This window comes from Fusarium odoratissimum (genome assembly GCF_000260195.1).
Source record: "Fusarium odoratissimum NRRL 54006 unplaced genomic scaffold supercont1.9, whole genome shotgun sequence".
NCBI lineage: Eukaryota > Fungi > Ascomycota > Sordariomycetes > Hypocreales > Nectriaceae > Fusarium > Fusarium odoratissimum.
In genome coordinates, this window is record NW_022158695.1 from 1,070,235 (window position 1) to 1,087,355 (window position 17,121).

Consider the following 17,121-nt stretch of genomic DNA (forward strand, 5'->3'; position numbering starts at 1 on the left):
TTGAAGGTTGAGACTTCTCAGGGAATTGGATATGGAACTCTGCAGGGACTTAAACGCCTTTCTCCACTACAGCGGGCCACTGATACTAAATTCAGAGCCGGCATCAGCGCCAAGCTCACTGTAAGCAATCCTAGTCCGTGGACACTGACAGAAGTGGACCGCCCTAAGATTTTCCCGTCCAGTCCTCCAGCGTCCATTACATCTCAATTGAAGCCCAGTCAGTGACATCTTCATACTGCACTTGCACTGTAGGAGCTTGGACGAAGCACCGCCACCTCATCCGAACAAGACAAGCCAAAGTCAAACAAAGGACACCAAATCTCACTTGCGAAAATAACCCTTCATTGTATCTTCTCCTTCCCACGGCGGATTATTACTATTCAAATACCAAGATAGATAACGCAATCGTTGCGATTTGCGCCCGACCAGCATCTGTCTCACTATCTCGTCTTTCGTCAACACGCGACTGATCGCATCGCAAATCCCTTGGGACACACAGAAGCGGGATCACAGAAAAATGGTGTCGACGGCAGGAGGTATCGTAATCGCCATTATCGTCCTGCTCGTTGCAGGAGCTGTTGGATGGGTTGTATTCACACAGCTTCGTGCTCGCAGACTTGGCGTATGTCAATTCCTTCGCTCCCAATCCTGTCAATCAAACTAATACCCTATCTCCTACAGCTTCCCCCTCCAAGTCTCGCCTCGTATCTACCATGGCATAAAGAAGACAGCGGCTATGGAATACAACCCGCCCCTAGCGGCATCGCTGGCTGGTTCAACGACAAGATTCGCAAATTCAAGAACCGCAACAACCGATCCGCCGCAGGCGCTTACGAGCAATCCGGCGGTGCCCGCGGCCGTCGCGGCTTCGGTCCGCTCGACCCTGATGAAGCGTGGGACTCGCGCGTTGGAAACGAAGCAGACCAATATGGATACTATGAAGAGGACGTTGGTGGTCGCGGCCGGGACACCGGATACGGCGGTGGTTACAACATGAACCTCGCGGCGACGCCGGGATTGTCGGGTGGCCGAGGTTTCGACGAGGAGGAAGATCGGGGCCGTAGGGCGAGCAGAAGTCCTGCATCGGGACCTGGAGGACGAAACCCGTTCGATGACGATGCTGGTTCAAGTTTGCGCGGCGTGAGCCCTCGACCTATCGACACGGGAGTTGCGAAACCCAAGAACAGAAGCGGCAGCGCCGAGAGCAGTCCGACAGAGCGACGGTCTGTGTTTAGGGAGAACATGTAAGACGAGACATGAGCTGAAAGAGTCGAGTATGTTGTGGGAGACGAGACAAAAGCTGCGCGATTATGGATTGTCTGCGAATTTTGCTATGTTTGCCTTTCCTTCTTTCTCTCTTATTTACTGGGCTTGGGAACCTGTGGTTCATGCAGAGCCTGGACTTGGCTGGGTGGAATTCTGATATATCATGACATTGTGTATGTGCTGCGAGGATTCGTTCAATTTGGTAGTTTACGGAAGTCTTGTACCACTCTTGTCGATAGTGATTTAACACTCAATTCACGGCGTTTCTATCCCTAGATTTGGTTGAGAAATGCCATGTGTCCAATTGAAGCACAGCACAAGCCCAACCTGCTATTTGTCCCCTGTTCATTGAGTATCACTGCGATGTTAGGAAGCTCCGGATGGTCTGTTCTGACCGGCCCCGGCTTTCGGCCCCTCACAGACGTCAGCTTGAGCTGCTGCCCCGCCAAATCATTGAGAACCCCTCCATAAATCTGTTCCTCCACTTCATCATAACACCATCTTATCTTGTTCAGTCAACAACAAGAAGGAAATTATACACAATGGCTGATATCGATCTTCAAGCTGTTCATGATGAGCTCGTCTCAGTGGCCTACGAGGCCGGAGCCATGATCTTGGCTGCCAATCCTGCTGAGCTCGACACCGACACCAAGCTCAACTGTACGATCATGTTCTGTCCATGATATGTTTTGTAGCTGACATAATTGCAGCCGTCGACATTGTTACCGAAGCAGACAAGGGCGTTGAAAAGATGGTCTCAACCCGCCTCTCCTCATCATTCCCCTCAATCTCCTTCATGGGTGAAGAGACATACAAGCCTGGAGTGAGACTTGGCTCTGAGCCAACTTTCGTTGTCGACCCAATCGATGGAACAACCAACTTCGTGCACTCATTCCCCAGCGCCTGTATCTCTCTCGGTCTCGCAATCGATCGTCAGCCCGCCATTGGCGTCATCTACAACCCATGGCTCGACACTCTCTACACCGCTATCAAGGGCCGCGGCGCCTTCCTCACACACGGTCGTGGAAAAGAACCTCGCCGTCTCCCTCTCGCACGCTCACCGCGACCCATCGAGGGCCTCGGCAGTTCTCTCGTCGCTGTTGAATGGGGAGCGCAACGTGACGGACCCAACTTCGACATCAAGGTCGAAGCATTCCGAAAGCTCACAGCGACTCCTGAGAATGGCGGATCAATGGTTCACTCGTTGCGGTCGATGGGCTCTGCTGCGCTGAACATTGCTGCTGTGGCCGCGGGACAGGTTGACTTGTACTGGGAGGGTGGATGCTGGGCGTGGGATGTTTGTGCTGGATGGGCGATCCTCAATGAGGCTGGTGGTCGCATGGTACATGGAAACCCGGGCAATTGGGATCCTGAGCTTGAGGCGCGCGTATATCTTGCTGTGCGAGGAGCACCAAGTGGCCAGAAGGAGCTTATCGAAGAGTTCTGGGGTGTCCTTGGCGATAAGAAGCTGGATTACTCTGTTTAGAGCCGCCATGAGGTATAATGGGGTGTTTTCTTAGAAAGAGGGGGACCATATAGAGAAAACGAACGTGAGCCGCGATAATGGAGAAAACGTCACTTGCGAATAGTATCACTTGCTTTATAATCTCTGTCAAATGCCACTAGCCATCTATAGACCCGTGATAGACAATAGGAAAGGACAGCAAAGCACCTGGTTGCTCCGTAAAAAGATCCCATAATACAGTTGTAGCGGTTGCCGCTTCGTCTCCCTTTCACAAAACTTCGTAGTTTTTGAAACTCCCCTTTTTTGTTCAATATATGGTATCAGCCTAAATGATGTTGGTCGTTCCTTGGTTCCATTTTCCTCCTCGGTTCAGATGAGCGATTCTAATTCCATCTTGATCTTGACCTACTCGGCCTTGACGTCGACCTTCTTGGCAGCAGGCTCGCCGGAGGGAGCATCCTCATCGCGGCTTCGCTTCTTGTTATCGGCAGACTCGTCGGCGGTGGACTGGATGCGAGGGGTGGTGCTGTGTAGTATGTTAGCAAATGCCTCTCTGCATAATGGATAGGGCGGCTTACTCATTGCTGCTGTGCTTGACCTCATCCTTGGACTGATCGCGGTCACGTCCACCATCGCGTCCACCACGGCCACGGCCTCGACCACGACCTCCTCGGCCGCCGCGTCCACCTCGTCGGTCCTTGAAACCGTTCTTCTGGTCGTTCTCGCGTCGCTGCTTCCAGTCGTCCTGGCCACGGCCACGAGAATCCTTTCCACCTCGTCCACGTCCACCCTTGCCTGTCTCCCTACCCTCATAAAACTTGCGGGGGTTGCTCTGGTTAGGCTCAATCTTCCCTTGTCGGATGAGGTCGTTCTTCTCGTCGCAGTAAGCTCGCTTGCTCATGATCTTGAGATCGTGGTCCTTCCACTTAGGCTTGGGGTCAATCTTGATGAACTTGTTCGCCTCATCCTCGTCGGCGAAGGTGACGAACACGGAGCCCTTGAAGAGACCCTCGTTTGTGCGTCGGAGCTTAAGGCCCTTGACCTCGCCAAACTGAGCGAAGAAGCTCTCGAGATCGAATTGGGTGTTGGGGGCCTCATCGCCGAAGCCCTTGACGTAAACGGTGGCGGCTTCGACCTTGGACTTGGAGGCGTTCATGGGCTGGTAGGGGGTCTTGCGCTTGACGACCTCCTCACCCTCCTCGCCGGAAAGCTCAAGGAACTTGCTGTCCTTGAGAGCAGCGATGACGGCACTGTAGGGCTGGAAAGTTCGCATACGCTTAAAGGAGTGGATAGTCTTGACCTTCATGGGCTTGTTTTCGCTTCCGCCGCATGACTCCCACATGAACTTGTCTTGAGGGAAGTTCCAGTCGCCAAAGTAGAACTCGACCTAGGGGAGTAAGTACACCCACGCGCGACAACGAAAGATAGATGAAGCTATACATACCTGCTTGCGGATGGCCTCAGGGTCATCAGTGACCTCACGGGTTGAAGGGTCGAATTTGCGGTTGTTGCGAGGGTTTTCGTCATCATGCTTGGCTGTGGTCTTGAGAATCTCCTTCTTCTCTTCAGAGTTATCCTCAGACTTTTCTGTGGACTCCTCTGCCTTCTGCTCTGTCTTCTCCTCAACCTTCTCTTCTGTGGGCTGGGTGGTAGGAACCTCGGCCTCAGGCTGGACAGCCTCGACAGGCTTGGGGGCTTCAGCTTCGCTCATTGTGAGTTTCGACCGTTATTTGATAACTGGGAACGATGCGCGATCGCGACTTTTTCACGGTCGCAGGCTAAGAAGTGTTGAGTGGTAGGATAAAGAGGAAAGAAACTAGAAGCGAAGTGAGAAAAGGTCGCGAAAACGAAAAAGATGGTGGCGGGGTTGAAAAAAAGCGAGTCATCGGTGTGACTGTTGCCTGTTCAATGAAGCTTACCTTGATAGAAATAATTAACTCGAGGTTACACAATTGATGAATTTTTGTTTGTATAAAACAGATTCAATTGAAGAAGAGTAAAAAAAATGCGATTGATTGATTCTGCCGGCGCGAGGAAAAAATCACCTTGAAAAAAAACCATCGAAAGGCCCATCTCTCACTAGCCTTAGCTTTGCGATTTCACCGCCCGCCTTTTTTGGCGTTGGAGGTCCGCTACTCTCTCTTCCATTTCCCCCCACCGCGGATGACCCCACTTTCCTGCCGCTCCCTCCATCGTTTTAGTGAAGTAGTGCTGTGAGTGTTCCATTTCCCTGATCAAGGTGAAGGGGAAGTCGAGAGTTTATCTTGTATCATGACGATGACAACTTGAGATCAAACTTGTAATTCGACAAATATATTATGAACTTAGACTATTTAAGAGCAAGTCTCTCAATCGATCAAATCAGACATAGCCTCTGTAACAATTCTTCGATCCGAGTTATCAAGTTCTGTAACTGTATCAGAGCAGAGCGGTTGATCTAGAGATCGAGTATCGACGACTATTCCCCAAAATCGAGTTACCCTACCACAAAGAAACCTGGCAATAAGCTCTTTTAAAAACGATTGCACGAGTTGACGGTCAGCTGTAACCCGATTGGGCCTTGTCTTGTCTCCTTGGCTCGGAACCAAGCTTTTTGACCATCCAAGTTGAAAGCGGACCTGAAGATCCGTGGCACAGATAAAAAGAATACCACATGCCAAACAGAGAGAAAACCTCCGAATGGAACCGCAAAAGTTACAACATCTTGATACAATAACCGAGAGTTTTCGATTCTCTTGCTTGATCCGTGGCATGATGCGGGAGCGTCCGTCTGCCCCGATGTACTTGTGACCTCCTCGCGTGATAGAGAAATACTTTGGAATGGTCGAGACTCATATTCAGCTCTCGAGTACCCCTCTAGTTTTGCATTCGTAGACCCCACATCCCACTTTTGCAGGACGGAACTTGGGAATGACATCAGCCATCTTGCAAGAGCTATTCTCAACAAGTTGCGCAACGTAAGGCAGTGTCATATAAAACCCCCAGCATCCAGGCACCAACTCCTTCGGATACCTGCCGAGGTGTCTACCTAATCTCGCGGTTCAATCTACAATTTCGATTCTATACTCTCTTTCAAAAATCTACCCAACATTCCTCTATCTGTCTTGCGACAATGCACTGAGTTTAGGCTTCCAGCCACTGAAAGCATGTGCTGTGCGCTGTCCAACTATGATAATAAAATTCTCGACAAAACCCAATTGCACCCAAAACCATGAGACACTACCGCGGCTCTCTCAAGAGCCTCAATAGAGTCACTACAAGACTCAATACCCACCAGCGTATCCCACGACGAAGATTATCGCATCGTCAACACCGCCATCTCTGGACATCTCCATCCAAGAACGGTGCCAAGCAAGAAGCACAGCAAAAATCGACGTTTCCAGTAGCAGTAATTACCGGCGGGCTTTTTATCTGGTGGCTCTACCCTTCTGACGACTTTGCACAGCTTTCCGGTAAACAATCAAGGCAGCGAACCCATGAGGACTCTCCAAAGGACGAGAAACAAGACAAGACTCAGGATGGAGAATCAGATACGGATCAGTCGGCCTGGATAAACTTTGCTCGCCGCTTCGAGATGTTCTGTAAGCTCAACGATGTTCAATTCTCTTCCTTCTCCGACAAGGTCGTTAGTTATCTCCTCCCTGAGTGGTCCAGACTTATCCCGGGTTACGTTCGGAAACTTCAACGTGAACTGTCCATGTCCCCAGGGTCTCTGGCCGACGAGATTTGGCAAGACGCCCACGACCCTCTGATTAATCCCGAGATTCGATATTCAGCCAAAGTTCGAGTTTCACCAAATCTTTGCGATGAGGAGAAGGAATTTTTGTCCCGACGAAAACGAGTCGCCAGAATAGGACTGGCTAAATATCTCGGACTCAAGGAGGAGGATGTCCATCCAGATGATGTTCCAACAATCGCCATGTGCGGCTCTGGTGGAGGTCTGAGAGCACTTATTGCTGGAACTGGATCAATTCTTGCCACAGAAGAAGATGGGTTGTTTGACTGCGTCACATACACCTCAGGCGTGAGCGGCTCATGCTGGCTTCAGGCTCTGAGCCTTACATCGTTCAACAAGGGAAACATTCGTAACCTTCTCGAACACCTCAAAGCTAGGGCCTCAACCCATATCGCCTACCCACCCGTGGCCTTCCAATCTCTTGCTTCTATGCCCACTAATAAATACCTCCTGAGTGGCATGGTCGAGAAGCTCAAGGGTGATCCCAAGGCAGATTTTGGTCTCGTTGATGTGTATGGTGTCTTACTGGCAGCTCGGTATCTAGTGCCGAAAGGAGACCTTGGGGTCAACGATCGCGACTTTAAGCTTTCAAACCAACGCCAATATGTCCAATACGGGCAGTTACCGATGCCCATCTATACTGCTGTGAGACACGAGATTCCTGACTTGCCAGAGGCTGCTGAACAAGGGCCTATCGAAGCCGAGCTCGCCAAAGAGAAAGCCAAGAAGGAGGCTTGGTTTCAGTGGTATGAGATCACACCCTACGAATTCTTTTGTGAAGAGTTCGGTGCCGGTATCCCCACCTGGGCTCTAGGCCGCAGATTCAACCAGGGATGTGATGTTCCTCCTGAGGATGGCTTCCATCTCCCTGAACTTCGATTACCACTCCTCATGGGCATCTTTGGTAGCGCATTCTGTGCAACACTCAGTCATTATTACCGAGAGATCAAGCCACTTGTCCAGGGCTTGACTGGTTTCGGGACTATTGATGAACTCATCTCGACACGAGACGATGACTTGGTCAAAGTGCATCCTATTGATCCTGCCAAAATACCCAACTTTGCCTACGGAATGCACGGAAAATTACCGGAAACCACGCCGACCAGTATTTATGACAACGAGTATATTCAACTTATGGATGCTGGAATGTCCAACAACTTGCCTATTTACCCCCTCCTGCGACCGGGCAGAGATGTGGACGTTCTTGTTGCCTTTGATGCCTCTGCAGACATCAAAACCGACAACTGGCTCTCAGTCGCCGATGGCTACGCCCGTCAACGTGGTGTCAAGGGCTGGCCCGTTGGCATTGGCTGGCCCAAGCCTGGAGAAGCTACATCCCAGGTCGTAGAAGAGCTAGACGAGGCACAGGCGAAATCCACTCGTGAAGCTGAGGCTAAACTTCGCGAAGCCAAAAAAGAACAGGATGAGCTTCGCCAAGAAGCTCACGAAGAGGGCAAGCAAGTTATGGCAGAGAATGACAAGACCAAATTCGAGCCTGGTGATCAAGAGTCCGGCGATTTGGGCTACTGCACTGTCTGGGTTGGGACCAACACAGAACGCAGTACTGAGCCACCCCCTCCCTCAAAAGCAATCTCGGACGAGACATCATGGCAACTCATGGAGCCTGATGCTGGCATTGCTGTTGTCTACTTGCCTTTCATTTCCAACGACAAGGTTCCTGGTATTTCTCCCGGAACTACCGATTACCTGAGCACATGGAACTTCATCTATACCCCTGAACAGATTGATAATGTCACTGCGTTGGCTCGAGCAAACTATGACGAGGGAAAGCAGCAGATCCGAGATACCATCCGCGCAGTGTATCAGCGCAAGAAGAAGCTTCGCGAGGAAGCAGAAAAGGCCCAACGCCAGGATCGCTATCGATCTCGTATGAGGAGAGGCGAAGGCATCCGTCTGGGTGAAGGCGATCATTTCAGTTGAGCCTGTGATTTCAACATTACTGGCAGAATAATCATTTGACTTATAGAACCATGTATCTAGTATACCCGTGCAGGCGTCAGGGACGCAGTGTAATGTAAAAAATTGATTCTGACTCTTACTTTGTTGAGTTTTGTCATTGTGTTACATTGTATCTTACAGTGACGTTTCCCATCCCGATCCTCTAGGATCCTATGCTCCCATGTAATTTTTATACACAGCCCAACCGGGGCGAAAATTGCTCATTATCCACATGAAGAGCCGACGCCTGATACGCCGCTCTGAGTACATATATATCCAACACCACGACATTTCTTGTTTAGATGACCTCACCAATATCGATATGAGGGGCCTTCCAGCGCTTAGCATCCGGCTCGTACATATCACTTGGTACCCGAACCTTATTGCCGGGGCTGTAGAGGTACCACGCTTTGAGGGCGTTCATCGATGCCTTCCACCTGGCAATATCCAGGCTAGGGCCGCCACCTTCACCAAGCTTCTCGGAACCACTGTAAATACCAACAATGAATACAGGAGTTCGTGAATGTCGACCTGTCTCGCTCTCTAGACGAGCAATAGGTGCCTCAAATCCTTCACGAGCGCACAACATGGAGAGTTCTCGTGTAGGTAGTTTGAATTCGAACATGGTAGAAACGTCGACTTGTCGAGCAAGCACGTGAGCCTTGACGAAATCGCGAGCGGCGTCTTGACCAGAGTGGGTGTAAACAGCACCAACAACGGCTTGGACAAATGAAGAGTACGCCTCGTGTTGGTAGTACTTATAGCCCTCCTCGCTGCTCATCTTCTCGACGTTCACAGGGTCACCAAAAGCATTGTCGTAGACTACACGACTGCTGATTCCACGTCGGGGTTTAAATCGGTCGGTAAAAGCGGACTCTTGACGGACAGAGCCCCAGCGTGACTGCATATCCGCATCTCGGGGTGCCCATTGTAACAGGCCAGGGTCGACCTCCTCGCCGGGAGCAGCAGCGGCTTCAACACCCCACCTGCGAGCTACTTGATGCAGAGATTCCTTTCCAGAATAGGCGCGGAGGGCTTCGTAGAGGACGGCCATTGGTAGACGAGGCCATTTGCAGACGAGGAACTCGAGGACGTGGTAATTGATGAATGTGCTGCCGAGGAAAGCGAGGTTGGCGTTGTTGAAGCTCGGGTTCTTGTCGGCTGATGGAACGATGAGGGCCCGGGCGAGAGTTTCCAGAGGGATCTTGTTGGAGAGGGATAACCGGGAGTGGAGAGCCGCAAGCTTAGCCGACTCAGCGGCACGTTCGGGAGAAGGAGATGGTAGATTGGCGAATGTAGGTGTTTCTTCGGTGGCTTGAGAAGCGGCAGCTGTAGAAGCTTGACGTCGAGTCGTTTGTAGAAATGCCTGTCTTGAGATACCGCTACCGATACTGCGGGCTTGGGCCTGCAGCAATTGGCCGCCCCATCGATCGATCCGTACCCTCTTCATCGAGCTAAATAAATTCCCTCTCGAATGTCCCGTCGGTTTGTAAAAGGCGTCGATGAGGCGACGGAGCGAATTGGAGATTGTCGCCTGTTTTTTCGGTCGTCGACGGGTAAAAAGTTCTGCGCTACGAAGCTAGAGAGTCGTGTGAGCTGGGGTGTGTGGTTTGGCCGGAACAACAGGCGGCCCGCACTACGTTTCTCCCGGCCAGCCTTGGAAGCTGGGACCTCACCTGTTGGTAACCGGCCATTTGACATCAGTTCAACGTTGCCATTGCGCTCCTAAAACCTCTCTTTTACGTCCGTTGATCAATTATTCAAAATGGTGAGTGAAGCCCACAAACTGGAGTGAGTCTGTGCTAACAATTGACCCAGGGCGGCGGCGGAAAAGTCCCGTAAGTTTTACCTCTCACGAACCGAAGCACCGAAAGCGAAGCGATTGCCTATCTAACCCATCCTGCGACAGTTACCCCAAGCACGTCTGGTCTCCAGCCGGTGGTTGGTACGCGCAGCCTGCGAACTGGCGCGCCAACACCCTGATCGCTGGTGTCGTCATGGCCGGAATCGTTGCGGTTACGTGGAAGTTCAGCGCTGGGCGAGAACAATGGGCGCACCGACCTGAGCAAGGGCAGTGGTACGCTAGCCGACAGTATGTTATCCGTTTCCAAAATGCTAAGGTTCTGAGCGAAAGTGCTGACATGGAATTTAGCTGGTCGAAACAGTTGAAGCAGTGGGATGAGGAGGACAAGGGAAATGCGTCAAAGAGCGAATAGAGTTGGATAAAACGACACTGTGTACAAATTTCTGCGACAAGATGAATACAATCTGATTCAAGATCAATATCTGGTGTCTATGATGGTGTGATGATAATGGTCGCTAATATTCCATTTCACGAAGCTCCCTGGAACATCTCGACTGGGATCAAAGTGATGAGAAGCCAAATTTCGACCCAAGAAGTCTCTAGTTTGTTCCTTGGTTTACCAACATGCTGCTTCTCGGACCAGAGGGTTATTAAATGGGTGTTAATGCTCGTTTCTGAGACCAAATCAGAGCACTGCTAAATATGCTTATGAGAATTACCATTGCCGTCTAATTGCCGAGAAGCAGATACACACTGGTATTTAGACGGCTGTACGAAGAACGAAAAGTGCTTCGAAATTGAGATGAACTCATTCATGCCTGGACTTTCCAAGTATGCCTTCCGTCTAACGTGAAGAAGCATTAGTCGAACACACAATATTGGAACTATTCTCTTCACAACAAGCTTGCGATGACTTTAAGGTATGCTGGGAAGATGCGTGTAGGCCTCTATTTGAGCCTCGTCCTTTTGAAGTGAGTTTGAACTAAATCCACATTGCTGGAACAGGTTTCACACAAAGCATCAGACGACCGCAGATAGTGATCCGCTACAGCCGAACCTACGTGACATTCCTATTAGAGCGACCAAGACAAGGGCTATGATAAGGACTCAGTAACACACCCTACACAACAGTTAATACAATTGACACGAGGTTCCTCTGAAGGTGTTGAAGGTGCCAACTGAGACAGGGCAGAAGACATTGCTTGTAACAAAACACCTAATTGAGCTTGGGTCATACATATATTTTCAAGAACCCTAATGATAGGCATAAGGGAAGTAATCACAAAGATATGTAGCTTGTTAAATTATGATGCAGAACTACTACCTCGATAAATGCAATTCAGACATAGCCCAACAGTCCAGTCCCGTCCAGTCTGCCTGAGATACTGACTGCCCGATACTATGTAGGACAACCAATAACAGAAGCACCATGGACAAGCCGGCTGTGAATCATTGGCCATCAGTTCTCTTCAAGACGAACTGCTGCATATTCAAAGACAAACCAACCCAGCCCCCACCATAGCCGGTCTGCCAACACTTTCACGGGCAGTCCCCTCAGTCTTAGACAGTCAGGTACCAAATATCAGGTCCAGGGGTACTTGGGGGCATCAGGGTTAAACTGCCTGAGTCCACTTTAAGCCGCTGCCACTGAGGTCACTACCGGCTCCAGGCCCAGGTATCTTTCTACAGTAGGTAGAGAGGACCCTTGCACAACCTATCGTGAGGGTGCTCCGCTGCTTATGCTTATTGAGGCTCCAAGGCTGTTTTGCGTTGTTGGTCAAGGCAATTTCCCCTCTTTAATATTGATCGATTTGTTAGTATTTGATTGTTTCAAGTTGCTTGATTGAATATTAATTTCAAGCCGACTTTTCTCCCCTTTCCTTCCCTTATGTTGTCTCTGTTACGTGCGGAAACCTGAGGCTGTTCGTCATCTTTCAGCTGCTCCGATCTTCTTCCGCGGGTATCGATCGTGTTCCAGGTTTACTGGGCTGCGCTGCCTCTGCCTCAATCTTCTTCACCTTCACCTACAATCGTTACCTACTACCTACCTTACCTTACCTTGCTCACCTTGCCCTACCTAGATCTTCTTTCTCGCTTCATACCGCTTTTGATCATACGGGCACTGGCTGTCAGTGTCTATTCTAACTCAGCTCGCCATTGGCTTGGCACTGCATCACCGTTGTTCCTTGCCTGGTTTGCGGGTCGCTTCTTAAGTTGTTCGCCACCAGCCTAAGAGCTAAACTAAACGTCAACCAACGGACGGCATACCACCTTGCATCGATCATATCTATCTCATCGCCTTGATAACCTCGTTTGGCTCTTGTTCCTGGATCGAGCCGGACCATTTCCTCCTTATTTATTACTTCTCTTTTAATCCTCCATACGACCCTTTACCACTCAACCTGTGTTACTAATCTCAACATCTGTTGACCTCACGCGGACCTTCTCACACTTGGCCTCCTACATCACCCAACCTCGATCTTTCGCCTCAACGACGTCTTGAACTATCTTCCAGTCTGGCTTCACGCGCCTTTCGCCTCGCCGGCCTTGCTGTCGGCCTTGGTTTGAGTGCCTTGACTGCGTATCAACGCAGCCAAGCGCAGCAGATGTCTTCTCATGCCGAGAGGCATGGCCACCTCGATGCGACCGCGGGCCGTGAGGTAGTCTATTGCCACGCCTGCGCTGGGGAATGGTATCGAGATGAGAATGGACTAACTTGTCCCGAATGTCACGGCGAGATCACAGAGATTGTATGCTTTCCCACGCTGCCACTTCCTGTTCAGAATGCTAACCACTATATCCAGATCGATCCCGCAAACGATCCCCGCGACTTTGATCACCACTCCTCTGCCTCCACCTCACCCGAGCATCATCCGTACGATTCAGATCCTGAAGAAGCCGACATAGATGAGCATGCTCAGCATGGCTTTGTGTTCCGACGGAGCGTCCGAGACGGTCCGAACCACCCACATCATCATGATCCCGCTACTGCGCCAACTTATGAGCGCTTCTGGGACATGCTTAACGGATTTGGACCTCGAGCACCTGGCGGAAACGGATCTTTCCCATCGAGCCCTGGAGAACATGAACAGCCCCAAGAACCAAACTTTGGACCGCGCATTCACCGGACGACTTTCACATCAGGGCCATTAGGCGGAACGACTTCTGTAACAATCGTCTCGGGACCTATACATGCAACAAGCCGTGGTCCTGCTGGTGCCCCAGGAGGCGAAACATTTCAAGAGTATGCACAACCCCCATTTCAGCTTGCTGAACGACCTGGCGGCTTGCGAGTCACGGCCATTTCCATGACTATTGGAGCTAACCAACGTGCCAGTTTCTTTCAGAACATGCTACGCGACATTGTACCACCACCACCCGCTCATAATCATGGCGGCGAGGAAGGCGCCGGAGGTCCTCCACCCGGTCTGGCTCAAAGCTTGCAGGATATCCTGAATCTTCTGAATCCAGCAAATGCAATGCATGGTGATGCAGTATACTCCCAAGAGGCTCTGGATCGGATCATCACTGGACTCATGGAGGCCAATCCCCAGTCCAACGCCGCCCCTCCAGCTACAGAGGAAGCTCTCAAAAATCTGGAACGAAAACCTATCGACAAACAAATGTTGGGTTCGGAGGGAAAGGCAGAGTGTACCATTTGCATTGATGAGATGAAGGAGGGGGATATGGCCACATTTTTACCTTGTAACCACTGGTTTCATGAGGAGTGTGTCACCTTGTGGTTGAAGGAGCACAACACTTGCCCCATTTGCCGAACGCCGATCGAAAAGACTGATCGCAGTGGCAACAATAATGGCGGCAATGGAAACAACAATAACAATAACAATAGCGGTGACGGCAACCAATCCCAAGGTCCAAATCCAGGGCCTAACTCTGACCAACCGAATCCGTTTGGAACGCGAGCGTCATTCACGTTTACTCCCAACCAGTGGACAACATTCGACAGCCCTCATTCTCACACACGCCCGATGCGGTTCTCGCGACCTCCGAGTCAGAGCCAGAGTCGCCTGAATGAAGCTTTGCGTACTATCTCGAACAGGCAACAAGAGAGAGAACGTGAACGCGAGCGTGAACGAGGCGAGACATCGGGGTTTAGCTACGATACGTCTCGACTTCAGCGACGAAGCTCACACTCTCCAACAAGTCCTAGAGCGACTGCCCTGAGTGAACATGGCGCTCGGATGAGACAGAGAAGCCCTTCTCAGAGTAGCCGACGGTCAGCGGCGGACTCGGATCAACAACGTCGACAGAGCAGCCATGGCCCCATTAGCTGGCTCCGCGATAGATTTGGCGGAGGAGGGCCTGGTAACGGACCACCACGAGAGGGAAGGCGAGAGTAGGATCGTCACTCACCAAACTCTGGGGGAGTCATATTGGGGACGATATCAGAAGTCCTGATTCCTCGTCGTTCACTCGCAAGGAAGTGGCATGAAGACAATGAGAGGTCTTAGAGGCAGACCTTGATGAGAGAACGTATTGCTATCGTGCCGCCTCGATACACAACGTGCAATGACTGCAGCCAAGTGCCAATTTCTTAACGTATGCGCTTCGATGTACGGAATAGAATAGAGGTTTAGTTGGTCGGGCACACGGGAATGATTGGAATTGAGCTACGAGCGGCATTGCTAATTACATAAATGGACGTCAGGGATACCCCATAAAGAATGAAGACTGATGTTGAGTGCTTTTACTGTGAGCTTGAGCCATGCTGGTTGTGTTAATGGATATCAAACACTTGTATCCCCGACAACGGCTGTTTAGTGTGCCAATGTTCACAGCCTCCTGTAAGGTAATGCTAATGTGTTCAAGTCTATTGGCTGGTTGTTGAGATACCAAGCAAGTCTCACAAGAGCCGAACTTACATCAACCTTTGACTATTAAGCTGTCTGCGAAATATAGACGCCTCACTGTTATATATTGAAAATTTGGCAGCTTCTTGTAATGCCAACGCATGATTGAGGGGATGGCTCAGGACAAGAGATGTTTACTGCCGAGAACAAAGTAATGTATTTGACTATCTCGCTGCATGAATCCAGAAATCTCACATCGCTATCACGCAGGCTGCTACTGACTCAATATCTCTATCTCTTGGTAAAATCCTTGGTCTCCCTTGTTGGCTCTTTTGCTGGTTGGTCTTGCTAGCTTACCTCCCAACCCAAGTTCTCGGAGGACTGGTTCGGCTTCGTGGAGGGCCAGTCTAATTTCGCGGAGGACTGGTTTGTTTTCTTTGTGGTGACTCAAGCAATTTTTGCCCAAGTCGGTCCCGGCTTCTTCTCGGGCTTCTCCTCGGGCTTCTCCTCCTGATCAGGGACTAAAGGGGGAAATAAAACATGAGACTGGATCTGGTGGGAGACCGGTGGGTTTTGATCTAAGTCAGCCTCATGTGTTTCTTCCTCCACAGGAGGGGGTGCAACGACATCGGGTGTTGGAGCCGTCACCGGTGATGAAATGTTTCCAGGAGACTTGCTTCCTCGGGCTGAGTGTGTTGGTTCAGGAGATTTGCTGCTTTCACATGAAGAAATCTTGTAAAAGGACGGGGAAAGTGACTGCCTCTTTTTTGGAGACCCTATATCTTCAGATGCGTGTCTCTTTCTGGGGGACTGTATCTCTTGAGATGCGTATCTCTCTTCAGATGCGTGCCCCTCCCCTGGAGACCCTATATCTTCAGATGCATGTCTCTCCCCCGGAGACTGTATTTCCTCAGATGCGTATCTCTCTTCTGGAGGCTGTATCTCTTCAGATGCGTGTCTCTCTTCCGGAGGCTGTGTGTTTGACAAAGAGCTTGGGCCTCCCTCTGACGACCGAGGCAAAGAGACAATCCTCGTGGAAGAAGCTGGGAGTTGAAATTCTGGGGCTCCAGGGTTCAAAGAAGATGGCGCGGGCCCTGATTCCTAATTATTTCGAGGAGAGTTGTTGCCGTTCAACCATACTGTATGGCACTGCTGATGTCAACAACTGCAACAAACTTGAGCTATGTGAGATAAAACTTACGGCTGCGCAGAATTGAGCTCCGATCAATCCCGCTATAGACCCGGATGGATCACAGTTGGGGCAGTCGCTGTCCCAAGATTCCATGACAAGTTGGCCGATTGTCAAGGTCTCGGGAAGTGAGGAAAAGCTCAAAGGCTAATAGTATACAACGAGCGGATGGCTTGGTCGGTCATTCGAGACGGAGCACTACAATGAAGATGGAATACTGTAACCAATATGGTGATAACGAGAGTTGTGATGATAACCACGATGATGTTGATGTTAGTTGAAGGAGGAAAGATAGTTTCAGGCATTCTGCAGAATTCATCAATTCTCAGTCAAGTCTTTGAGTATCTTAAGAGGAAAGCACTAACCAGCCAAATGACAAAATAGATGGCTCTGATGTTTGTTGCAGGGTAGGGAGCAGTCGCCTCTCAGCTGCCTCTCTTTACCTTATGTTTACTTTGTACCAACATACAAGTTTGTTGAGGCAGCTGTAGCTCAAGATGGAAGTTGATGACAACTCCTCAAATTCCATTTTCTCCATTTGCGATTCACCTGTATCTTAGAAACAAGCTCATCAGTGCACTGATGTCAGAAGTACCTGGGCAAGTAAAGCTACCTAGTATCCAGTCTCGGGGGTTCTTTGTGCGGCAACTTGAAGTTTGGCAACAACATGTTTGCTGTTAACGTCAAGAAACAAACTTGCCCACGCTTACGTCTCTCGAAAAGAAGTTGCTGGAACGTTGCACCAGACATGGCGCTTCAAGTTAGCGGACCGTTGCGTTTATACCAAGTTTGTGGCGTATTGGGTAGTATGATGGAAGATGCCGACGTGATGGGGTCTTGAGATAGGATGGGTGGTCAGCGTATATGTGAGTGAACTAGGTTGTTCAACGG

At 50.3% G+C, this 17,121-nt stretch overlaps 8 protein-coding genes across 11 annotated transcripts; 5 read left to right on the top strand and 3 right to left on the bottom strand.

Moving 5' to 3' along the window:
• The first annotated feature begins 202 nt into the window (after nt 1-202).
• FOIG_06742 (uncharacterized protein) lies at nt 203-1,608 on the top strand. The gene is made up of 2 exons (XM_031205950.1): nt 203-622; nt 682-1,608. The coding sequence occupies exons 1-2, from the start codon at nt 518-520 to the stop codon at nt 1,246-1,248; spliced, it is 672 nt and encodes a 223-aa protein (XP_031064674.1). The 5' UTR covers nt 203-517; the 3' UTR covers nt 1,249-1,608.
• Nucleotides 1,609-1,728: 120 nt separating this feature from the next.
• On the top strand, nt 1,729-2,999 carry FOIG_06743 (myo-inositol-1(or 4)-monophosphatase). The gene is made up of 2 exons (XM_031205951.1): nt 1,729-1,926; nt 1,977-2,999. The coding sequence occupies exons 1-2, from the start codon at nt 1,809-1,811 to the stop codon at nt 2,750-2,752; spliced, it is 894 nt and encodes a 297-aa protein (XP_031064675.1). The 5' UTR covers nt 1,729-1,808; the 3' UTR covers nt 2,753-2,999.
• A 137-nt stretch (nt 3,000-3,136) lies between these two features.
• Nucleotides 3,137-4,737, bottom strand: FOIG_06744 (lupus La protein; the record flags this gene model as incomplete). The annotated part of the gene is made up of 4 exons (XM_031205952.1): nt 4,651-4,737; nt 4,176-4,547; nt 3,310-4,118; nt 3,137-3,257 (listed from the first exon to the last, which is right to left on the bottom strand). Exons 2-4 carry the CDS (start codon nt 4,440-4,442, stop codon nt 3,137-3,139), a joined length of 1,197 nt encoding a protein of 398 aa, XP_031064676.1. The 5' UTR covers nt 4,443-4,547; nt 4,651-4,737.
• An 884-nt stretch (nt 4,738-5,621) lies between these two features.
• FOIG_06745 (uncharacterized protein) lies at nt 5,622-8,674 on the top strand. 2 transcript variants are annotated; one of them, XM_031205954.1, is made up of 2 exons: nt 5,622-6,119; nt 6,177-8,674. In XM_031205954.1, the coding sequence occupies exons 1-2, from the start codon at nt 5,943-5,945 to the stop codon at nt 8,406-8,408; spliced, it is 2,409 nt and encodes an 802-aa protein (XP_031064678.1). In that variant the 5' UTR covers nt 5,622-5,942; the 3' UTR covers nt 8,409-8,674. The 2 variants fall into 2 exon arrangements, with proteins under 2 accessions (XP_031064678.1, XP_031064677.1); XM_031205953.1 differs by having other exon boundaries at nt 5,622-8,674.
• Nucleotides 8,410-9,997, bottom strand: FOIG_06746 (uncharacterized protein). The gene has a single exon (XM_031205955.1). It carries the CDS (start codon nt 9,874-9,876, stop codon nt 8,725-8,727), a length of 1,152 nt encoding a protein of 383 aa, XP_031064679.1. The 5' UTR covers nt 9,877-9,997; the 3' UTR covers nt 8,410-8,724.
• Nucleotides 9,998-10,018: 21 nt separating this feature from the next.
• On the top strand, nt 10,019-11,582 carry FOIG_06747 (uncharacterized protein). 2 transcript variants are annotated; one of them, XM_031205956.1, is made up of 5 exons: nt 10,019-10,194; nt 10,245-10,264; nt 10,336-10,518; nt 10,579-11,165; nt 11,236-11,582. In XM_031205956.1, the coding sequence occupies exons 1-4, from the start codon at nt 10,192-10,194 to the stop codon at nt 10,640-10,642; spliced, it is 270 nt and encodes an 89-aa protein (XP_031064680.1). In that variant the 5' UTR covers nt 10,019-10,191; the 3' UTR covers nt 10,643-11,165; nt 11,236-11,582. The 2 variants fall into 2 exon arrangements, with proteins under 2 accessions (XP_031064680.1, XP_031064681.1); XM_031205957.1 differs by lacking the exon at nt 11,236-11,582 and having other exon boundaries at nt 10,579-11,204.
• A 428-nt stretch (nt 11,583-12,010) lies between these two features.
• On the top strand, nt 12,011-15,359 carry FOIG_06748 (uncharacterized protein). 2 transcript variants are annotated; one of them, XM_031205959.1, is made up of 3 exons: nt 12,011-12,980; nt 13,035-13,474; nt 13,568-15,359. In XM_031205959.1, exons 1-3 carry the CDS (start codon nt 12,837-12,839, stop codon nt 14,589-14,591), a joined length of 1,608 nt encoding a protein of 535 aa, XP_031064683.1. In that variant the 5' UTR covers nt 12,011-12,836; the 3' UTR covers nt 14,592-15,359. The 2 variants fall into 2 exon arrangements, with proteins under 2 accessions (XP_031064683.1, XP_031064682.1); XM_031205958.1 differs by having other exon boundaries at nt 12,012-12,980; nt 13,035-15,299.
• Nucleotides 15,357-16,326, bottom strand: FOIG_06749 (uncharacterized protein; the record flags this gene model as incomplete). Its single annotated transcript, XM_031205960.1, has 2 exons — nt 15,357-16,142; nt 16,243-16,326. The coding sequence occupies 2 exons, from the start codon at nt 16,324-16,326 to the stop codon at nt 15,489-15,491; spliced, it is 738 nt and encodes a 245-aa protein (XP_031064684.1). The 3' UTR covers nt 15,357-15,488.
• Nucleotides 16,327-17,121: the final 795 nt, after the last annotated feature.